The following is a 10,428-nucleotide window of genomic DNA, read 5'->3' on the forward strand; positions in this document are numbered from 1 at the left end:
CCAGGCTGGCTTCAAATGACAGTCCTCTTGTCTTATATTCTCTGTATTCTACCTCCAAAAGAAACACCATACCATTATTGATAGACTTTCACTCTGTCAGAGGTTAGGGGAAATATTGTGTCATAACTAATAGAAAAACCTTTGCAGTTTAAAGCGAACCATTCAGATTGTGTTTCTTCTTTATATAGGAGTCCATTTTCAATTCAATGAGGGGTGCTGTATGTAGGTTGAGAGTTGCTGTATTACATGTTTTTGCTCACTCCCTGCAGGAATAGTGGAGGAATATCAATTACCATATTACAACATGGTGCCCAGCGATCCATCCTATGAAGATATGCGTGAGGTTGTGTGTGTCAAACGTTTGCGGCCAATAGTGTCTAACCGCTGGAACAGTGATGAAGTAAGTTGGACCCAAACCCCTGGAGACTGCTGACTGTGTGCCGTGTTACTCTGTGCTCACCACACTCTCTTTGCGTTTCTCTTTAGTGTCTTCGAGCAGTTTTGAAGCTAATGTCAGAATGCTGGGCCCATAATCCAGCCTCCAGACTCACAGCTTTAAGAATCAAGAAGACACTTGCAAAAATGGTTGAATCCCAAGACGTAAAGATTTGACAGTTAAATGACTGTGAGGAAGACTTTAGACTGCAAGAACTTTACCCAAGGAATGGGTAGAATTAGCATGGAATAGGATGTTGGCTTGGTTTTCAGACTCTTTTTTTTTTTTTCTTTCTACATCTTCACAGGCTGCTAATAGTAAACCTTTCAGTACTCTACAGAATACAAGATTGGAACTTTGAAACATGTCATTCTTTATATATGGACAACTTTGTTTTAATTTTTTTTTTTTTTTTTTTTTTTTTTTTTTTGATGCTCTTTTGGTTTTTATGAACTGCGTCAAGACTCCAATCCTGATAAGAAGTCTCTAGTCAAACTCTCGGTATTCAATATCCTGTCCATAAAGTGATGCTTTCTGTGAAAGCCTTAAAATTAATGAGCTCAGCAAAGATGGAGAAAGACATTTGCCTTCTATCAGAGAAAACATCTTTCTTTGTTCTGTCTTTGTAAAGAGCCTATAGATTATGATCTCTTTGGGATACTGCCTGGTTTATGATGGTGCACCATGCCTTTGATATGCACACCAGAATTCCTCTGCTGCCATGGGGCTTAGAAGAAAAGAATGTGTGGTTGCATGGGAGGGTATTTGTGGCCAGTGGCTTAAATACGCAATATCTGACCAACATTCGCCAATCTCATAGAAGCCGTCTACCTTGTAACTGCAGTAACTTCCCCACCAACTTTATTTTTAACGAAATAGTTGTAAAGGCCAAAATAAGTGTAAAGCGGTCATAAATTTGGACTGTTTTCCTTCTATCATCATTTTGTTTTCATTTTCGGTGATTTTGTTATGAAATGCCTCCTATCCAGAGCTGAAGCTCACTGCCTTGAACCATACTTTGAAAGAAACCGCCTCTTCCTAGAGTCAGCCTTACTGCATTAATAGCACTGTGTGTGTCTGTGATCACATTCTGAAGTCTTTGTTCACAGTACCTCTTAAAAAGGGAAGTTTGTCATGTGTAATGTGCTTTTATTGTCAAAGCCTGCATAGCCATCATTTAGCCATATTTTACATGCATACTTAATTCTGTATAAAACAGCTCACATGGATCTCACATCTGATCCTTAATGGGGGAAATGTTTTAAAGTAGAACTGTATATGAATTTCAGAATTTGTGCATTTAAAAACATCAGTCAAAAACTTCATTAAGATATTGCCTCATATTTCTTTTATGAGGATGTCATCTGATATAAATTGTCAATAACTGGTAGATGTCTTTTAGATATTGAAATCTTTGAAATTTGGTTTTATAATTTTTGGTCCCTAACTTGTAAAGACAGAGGCAGAAATGCTCAGTATGTGGTCCCTGCTCATATCTACTGAACGTTACTAAAGTATTGTGTATTTTATAGAGGCCTTCTTATCTCAGAGAACAGTCCTGGCTCAGACTCATTATAGCAGTATCATAACTTTGTAAATGTTTATTCTGAGCAAGCAACCATGTGAGGATCGAGTGACATTGTTTCTTTGGATGAAACATAAATTAAAGGTGATTGAGTCACAACATAGTCAAAACGATTTAAATTAAATGGGAGGCAGGCAGAGCATATGTCTGTCCATCTGTCCCTCTATACACTTACAACTAAATATAATTCCTACAGATGATATTCCACAAATTTGAGATTTGTTTTGACTATTCTACTTAGTGAGTTTCATCTAATGTATGTATCTAAAGCCTGAGAACACTGAGGTCTGATTTTACATAAACTCAGTTAACCTTGGATAGATTTTGCCTGAATAACTAAGTCTTGAAAATCACCAAATCATCCACCACCTTCCCATGACCGCACACATTACAAACAGTGACATCCTTTGAAAGGCAAATGCTGCTATGTTTCTTATTTGGAATCCTAAAATCTAAAGTTGCATTAAACTTACTGTATTCCGTTCTCTCTCTTACTGTTAAATTTAAAATTCAGTAAGTGGAATATTTAAAGGTCTCATAGACCTTGGGGCCAGTGAGAGCTCAGTAGGTAAAGGCACTTGCTGCCAAGCCCACCAGCCTAAGCCCACCAACCTAAGTTCAGCCTCTGGGATACATGGGGTGAAAGGAGAGAACCGGCTACCCCATAATTGTCCTCTGACTTCCACACACTCCATGGCATGCACCCCATCCCCACCCCAAACATATGCTCCACGTATCAAACACAAATGTAATTAAAAAGAAAAAATAGAGCTGACTATATTATGTGTTGAGTATTTTGTAGTTATGTAATAACTTATAAAATCTGGAACTATGATTTGGTTCCCCTTTGAATCTAGAGTTTAAAAAATAGCATGGCTAAAGCTAGCCATCCCTTTAAATAATTAAAATATAAAAGCCAAAGCCCCAGACTACCTAAATAAATGCCAACTAATCCAGGAAGATGTTTTGAGTGGTTTTTTTTTTTGTGGTTGGTAGTTCTGGGGTACAGAGTATGTTAAGATTTGCCCTAGCCCATATCTCTTGAGTACTGTTGTAGGTACAGAATTTGAACTGGTTTCTCTGGAAATATAACAAAAGATTTTTAGTCAGCATGTTTCACCCATAAAGTGACCTTTTGCTGTTATCAGCTGTTGTCCTGGAATGTGCCAGTTTTTATTTATTCATTCTAATAATAATAATACGTTTTTCTTCTTAGGTTTTTTTGTTTGTTTGTTTTTTGGGTTTTTTTTGGTTTAGAATAAAAAGGCAGTAATTTTTCAAGAACTGTGCATCTCCGATTTGGCCTAAGGTCAAATTGGATATTGAATAGTTCATTCCAGGGCCCATTTCCTAAGTAAAAGGATTGAAATGTTTCCAAATGTCTGAGATAATTTCAACAGGAGTGAAAAATCTTTCATGTAAAAAGAAAGATTGTGTGGGGCCTTGTGGTGTTAACACAACTTGACTTGAATCAGATGTTAAGCAATGACAGTTCGCTCACCTCCTGGCTGTGAGAGGGGTGGAAATTAGGCAGGGGAAACCTGGTGCAGTGTGTGAATCCACAGGGAAGGATCATCCCAAAAAGAAAGCCTATGAATATGGCTTTTGCAAAGAATTAGACATAATACTGTAATCTTAGGTTGTGCTCTGTATGCTCCTTTCAGTGGAATTATTTAAGCTCTTTAGTGACCTTTGTTTTTCCCACTTAAAAACTAAAATGTAGCATATATTGTATAAAATGAAAATATTATAGCCTAGGGTAACTGTACATAAGGCATTGACAGGTTTAAAAAAAGCATTTTTATTATGCAATTGTAAAACACCAAAAATATAAATTCATCTTTGATATGTAACACACTAAATGTATTTTGTACAGCATCTGGTTTAAAAGGTGCCTTATTAAGTTTACCATTAATTGCTTTGTTCTATATACGGATCATGTCCAATGTATCATTTTTCAGTAAATAACCTTATTTTAGTATACTTCAGTGATGTGTTTTGTGATGCTGTTCTTGGGTTTACTGTGTATCAGAAGTCATCTGTTGAGATTTTATAGTAAGTTAGTGTACATATGTTCCTGAGCATGCATTTCAGCTTCCAGAAGCCCAGCATGGAGCATGGCTAGGTAAGTGGCCATACATTTTTGCCTTTATGTAGAGATGATGGACCTGCTATAGTGAGGGGATTTTTTTCCTTCTATTAAAAAAAAAAAAAACAAAAAAAACCAAAACATTGTTTTCTGGTTATAAAAATGTATTTATGACAGAACTTTTGGGAAACAGGAAAAGAATAATGAAGCAAATAAACTGCTCTATTTTGTTGCCAAACACCACTATTTTTTTTTTTTTTTTTTTTTTGGTAACATTAAGATCATGACACTCTGTTAAGTGTCAGTTGAAAACACCATAAATTAGAGCCAGGCATGGCAGCACTCCCCTTTAATCCCAGCACTAAGGAGGCAGAGGCGGGTGGATCTCAATGAGTTCAGCCTGGTCTACAAAGGAAGTCCAGGTCAGCCAAGATTGTTAGTTACACAGAGAAACCCTGTCTTGAAAAAACAAACAACAAAAGAACAAAGAAAGAAAAGACCATATATTGGCTGGTCCTGGTGGTGCACGCCTTTAATCCCAGCGCTCCGGAAGCAGAGGCAGGCAGATCTCTGTGTGTAACAGAGGCCAGCCTGGTCTACAAAGTGAGTCCCGAGACAGGAGGGCTATACATACAGACACACACACACATACATATATTCCTTCATTCATTCTCCAAAAGAAGCCTTAAATTTAGCTTAAAACAATCCTGTTCCTTCCAAGTGGTGGGGACTCTAGGTGCATACCTTAGAGCTCAGCTTTAAAAATATGATTTTCTTGAAGTGTTTCTCTCCCATTCGATACTCCTCTACAGAGAATTCTTTGTTTAACTCAAGTAATCTCTGTAACAGATTACTTGATCTGTTGCTTTTTAACTTCTTGAGTTCTTTATATATTCTGGATATGAGCCCTCTGTCAGATGTAGGGTTGGCGAAGATCCTTTCCCAGTCTGTAGGCTGTCGTTTTGTTCTGTTAACAGTGTCTTTTGCTTTACAGTAGCCTTTCAGTTTCATGAGGTCCCATTTATTGATTGTTGCTCTTAGAGCCTGTGCTATTGGTGTTCAAGAAGTTGTCTCCTGTGCCAGTGAGTTCAAGTTTCTTCCCCACTTTTTCTTCTAACAGATTTAGTGTGTCTGGTTTTATGTTGAGGTCTTTGATCCACTTGGACTTGAGTTTTGTGCAGGGTGATAAATATGGATCTATTTGCATTTTCTACATGTAGACATCCAGTTAGATCAGTACCATTTGTTGAAGATGCTGTTTGTTTTCTATTGTATGGTTTTGGCTTCTTTGTCAAAAATCAAGTATCTGTAGGTGTGTGGGTTTATTTCTCCTTAGTCATCAGGGAAATGCAAATCAAAGTGGCCCTTTTTTCATTTTTTTTCCAAAAAATAAGCATGTGGAGGGAGGGGGCTAAGATCGGGATGTAAAGTGAATAAATAATTTAAGAAGTTATGCCTACGAAAAAGAAGTACGTGACCACATAGTGGGAATAACCTTAGACCCATCAGAATGGCAAAGATCAAAAACTCAAGTGACAATATATACTGGAGAGGATGTGGAGAAAGGGGAACCCTCTTCCATTGCTGGTGGGAATGTAAACTTGAACAATCACTTTGGAAATCAGTCTGGTGCTTTCTCGGACAATTAAGAATAGATCTTCCTCAGGGTTCAGCTATAGCACTCCTACGCCTATATCCAAAAGATGCTCAAGTATACAGGACATTTGCTCAACCATGTTCATAGCAGCTTTATTTGTAATAGCTAGAATCTGGAAACAACCCCGATATCTTCACCTGAGGAATGGATACAGCAATTGTGGTGCATTTACACAGTGGAATACCACTGAGCAATTAAAAAGAAGGAAATCATGAAATTTGCAGGCAAATGGTGGGAACTAGAAAAGATCATCCTGAGTGAGGTATCCCAGAAGCAGAAAGACACACATGACATATTCTCACTTATAAGTGGATATTAGACATACAACACAGGATAATAAAATCTGTCCATCTGAAGCTAAGCAAGAAGGACCCTGGGAAAGATGATCAGTCCACACTCAGAAAGGCAAACAGGATAGACATCGGAAGAGGGAGAAAACAGGGAACACACAGGAGCCTACCACAGAGGGCCTCTGAAAGACTGCCCAGCAGGTTATCAAAGCAGAGGCTGAGACTCATAGCACAGTTTGGGCAGAGTGCAGGGAATCTTGTGAAAGAAGGGGGAGATAGATCGGGGGAAGAGGGGATAGGAGCTCCACAAGGAGAGCAACAGAACCAAAATATCTAGGCCCAGGAGTCTTATCTGAGACTGATAATCCAGCCAAGGACCATTCATGGAGATAACCTAGAACCCCTGCACAGATGTAGCCCAGGGCAGCTCAGTCTCCAAGTGGGTTACATAGTAATGGGAACAGGGACTGTCTCTGACATGAACTCAGTGGCTGACTCTTTGATCACCTCCCCCTGAGGAGGGGAGCACCCTTACCAGTCCACAGAGGAAGACAATGCAGCCAGTCCTGATGAGACCTGATAGGCTAGGGTCAGAGAGAAGGGGAGGGGGCCCTTCCCTACCAGTAGACTTGGGGGAGGGGGCCCCGGTCTATATAGTTCAGAACAAAAAGACCTGTCTCAAAAAACTTTTTTTTCCCCAAAAATAAGCATTTAGAGGGAGGAGGCCAAGATCAGGATGTAAAGTGAATACATAATTTAATTTAAAAAGTTATGTCTACAAAAAAAGAAGCATGTGACATATAGCAGAAATAACATTTCTATGACCTCCTTTTTGTTATTTTCATTATCTTTTTTTTTTTTTCATGGTTTTGCTTTGGCTTTCAGAGGAAGAGGGTGAAATGGGTCTTGCTTTTAACCCAGGCTAGTCTCAAGCTGTGTAGATATCTATATTATAATTTTATTTGCAAAGAAGGCTCTTGGTATTTCCCTGTCTTCAAACATGGTTTGCACTGTACAAAGTAATATGTTCTTCAAGGTTTTTCCTTTTTGCCTTTTCTTTATCACGCAGTGCCTTATTTTCCCATCTATGTTGAGACTTGCCACCTGCCAGGTGCTGTTTGCACTAAGTTCCCATTTGCACCTCTGCTTTTAAGGAGCCAGACATGTTTCCGTCTCAGATTCAGCACTGGTTTATGTTATTCATGTTATTCAGCAGTGTGCTGAGAGACAGCCCAGGACACTTGGCTTGCAGGAGCTCCCATTCCTTGTTTGTGTAAAACAGTGTGTTAGTTACTCTTCCTGTTACGACAAAATTCTGAATAATCAGCTTAAGAGAGGCTTGTTTAGCTCAGTGTCCAGTGTCAGTGAGGGCATGGCTGCAGGGCATGGTCCTCGGAGATAGGAACCTGTGTGTGCTTAGTGGTGGATCTGGAAACAAAGAGCTGAGGCCAACCAGAAGCTGACAATCCCCCACAGTCCTCAAGGTTCAACAGACTCAAAACCAGCTAGAGTCCCCAGAACCTGCGTAAAAACCCAGAAGTGATGCTCTAAGGTGGCAAAAGTCAGATTGCCAGGGCTCATTGGCCAGCATCCCTAGTCTACCTAGCCCCAGGCCAGTGAGGACCAGAGGAGCTCTCAGCCACACAGCAGCACACAACCATCTGTGAGCAGTTCGTGGAGATCCAACACCTTCTGGCCTCTTTTTAATGTGTGTATGGATGTGTTGTACCATGTGTGTCTGGTACCCAGAGTCCAGAAGGTGATGGATCCTTTACTTTGGATCTGGACGTGAGCTGTGATAATAGGTGCTGTGAACCAAATCCAGGTCTTCTGCAAAAGCAGTGTTTGTTTTTAACAGTTGAGCCATCTCAGCACCTTTTTATTTTGTTTTTTGAGATGGGGTCTCTATATTGCCTGGCCTAGCCTCAGGCTACACAGATACCTAGAGCTAACGGTGCATACCACAAAGCCCAGCTAGAACTCCCATGAGATAGATGTTTTGTGGATGTCTCCTCCATATTAATAGCCTGTTTATTTTATGTTCCATTCTACCCTCTATTTTTAGCCTGAGTACTGATTTATTTTTCTTTCAACTGCCAGATTTAACAATTCTAAAACAACTTTAATCCGCAGGAACTTACAAAGACACTGAGGGATCCCATTTCCTCCTCTTGCAGTGTCACTAGTGTTTTGCGTAACTGCCGTGTGGAGTGTAAGTGGGCAGTCACAACAGCATGTCTGAGCATGCACTGTGCTGTTTAGAGCTGTTTGGAGGAAGTTAAAGAATCTAGGCCCTCTAAAGATTTCGGGAATACTCTATTACCCAATTATATGCAGTGATCAAAATCAGGAAAATTGGCATTGACGCCTTAACAATGGTCAGCAATTCCGTGACCAGCAGGCTCCGTTCAAATTTGGCCAGTTCCAGTCAGGTCCTCCAGTGAATTTTTCTGGTATATGATATGCTCTGGACAGTGTAACGTGTTCAGTTCTCGGGTCTCTTGTACTTCTTCAAGATAAAACCTGTTTTATGTTACTTTTTCTGAGGGAAGTGGACCCGATCTTCAAATTGACTTTGGATTTGGCAGTCAGTTTCTGCCTCCTGAATGCTCCCACATCCTTATGTGCCAGCACTGCAGCCCTGTGAGATGCTCTCGCCTCGATGCACCATTAATGCCAGTGCCAGCCACTTGTGTGTCTTAGGGTCTCTACAGCTGCAGTGGGTACTGAGACCAAAAGTCACTTGGGAAGGGCTTCATATGGCTTCATACTCCATCACTGAGGAAGTCAGGGCAGCACGTGGAAACAGGAGTTGAAATAGAAGCTCTGGAAGAGCACTGACTGCCCTGCTCCCCGTGGCTTGAACGACTCAGGAAGCCTCTTGACACATGCCCATCATATTTTAAACACCTGTTGGATACATTTGGAGGTCTGAGCCCCCTGCAGAAGTGGGATCAGCCACTTCTCCAAGATTGGAAGGGATTCAGAGTTAAGCCCTGGATGGCAGTAAGCTTGGTTTAAGTTCCTACTTCCCTGGGTCTGATAATATAGCCCAGTGGCAGTAGAGCACTTGCCTACCGGGTATGAGGCAACAAAGTTTTTAGAGAAGACCGACTTCCTCCATTATTTCTTGAGAGGTTTATGTTCTCAGATCTTCAATTGGTTGAGTTTGTGATCTTGTTTATAACTACTTTTTACAAACGTTTGGCAAGGAATATAGTTACTCATCTTTGCATTAACCTGTCCCTCGCTGTCTCCCTGTGAGTCCTCTGCTTCCCTTAGGGCCAGGTGATGGGATGGCAGAAGAAGACAAAAACAATCCTCTTGCCTGTTCCAAAGGATTCTGGTTTTCCCTTCACCATCTCCCTCCCCGCCCCCCACCCCCACTTAGCCTCCTTCCAGTTCTATCACTGTCTGGAGTTTTCCCGATGAAAGATGGAAAGTTTCAGGCTAAACCTAAACAGCTTTCATGCTTTTAACATAAGATGAGCCTTAAAATATGGGAGGGGAAGGAGGGAGAGGGGATGGCGTCTTTAAGAAGGCCACTCTCACTACCCCTGCCCTTTGGAACCCAAGTCTCTGTGCATGCAACCAAGGGCTCTCCCACTGCCACACGCATCCTAGCAATCACATCTTAGACTATGTATCCTCAACTAAGACAGTGATTACCTAGCCATGATATGGTGATCGTGGTTCATATGAGGTCACTTGTGGCTGACCACACATGCTCTATTTCAGAAATACTCTTGGCAACTGAGATGTGATATTCAGAGAAATGGTCAAGGTCAGGGGACTCCAGAGTGCTGGATGAGAGCTGTTAGTTTAACCATCTTGCTACAGATGTTAAAGGTTAGCAGGATTGTGGCGTAGCTCATGGTCAAACCATCAGTGTTCATCTGACACCGATACCTCAGCACACTGGAATGCACAGAGGTTAGTAGCAAGTAATTCCTGAGGGTCAATTATTTGAGTTGAGGACCCCAGCAAGCAATGAGAATTGCTAGCAACCCATTACCAAGTCAAATCCCATTTAATATGGAGAAGAGGATGTCCAACCAACCTTGAGCACTACCGAAAGCCTGCTTCATTTCCTGACGACTGTGTGGCTGCTCTCTTGAGCCTGTTGTGGGGTCTAGAGACTTGAAAATTGTCACATTCAGGAAGAACTGCCATTTTGCGCTGTCCTGTCCAGTGACTGTGTCCCTGCCTGCTGAGAAGGCCTCTAGATAGTCTTTGTAGAATGAACTGAATATTAATCGCTGATGGCAAGTTCGCCTGGAACGAGAGTCACTTTTACCCTAGTTTCATTTTGTCCCGTTTCCCCATGAGCTTCACAAATGTTTTCCCTTTCAACAGTAAACAAGGCAGGGC

General features: G+C 41.0%; 1 protein-coding gene across 1 annotated transcript in view; it reads left to right on the forward strand.

The window, feature by feature from the left end:
* Bmpr1a (bone morphogenetic protein receptor type 1A) overlaps positions 1–4,009 on the forward strand; it is a 93,592-nt gene extending 89,583 nt beyond the window's left edge. The window contains exons 12-13 of the mRNA XM_055607994.1: positions 270–400; positions 487–4,009. Coding sequence (XP_055463969.1) covers positions 270–400; positions 487–612 — 257 coding nt within the window. The 3' untranslated portion in view covers positions 613–4,009. The remainder of the gene's footprint in view (positions 1–269; positions 401–486) is intronic.
* Positions 4,010–10,428: the final 6,419 nt, after the last annotated feature.

The sequence above is a fragment of the Psammomys obesus genome, unplaced genomic scaffold, assembly GCF_907164565.1.
Source record: "Psammomys obesus unplaced genomic scaffold, mPsaObe1.curated_primary_1811, whole genome shotgun sequence".
In the NCBI taxonomy this organism is placed as follows: domain Eukaryota; kingdom Metazoa; phylum Chordata; class Mammalia; order Rodentia; family Muridae; genus Psammomys; species Psammomys obesus.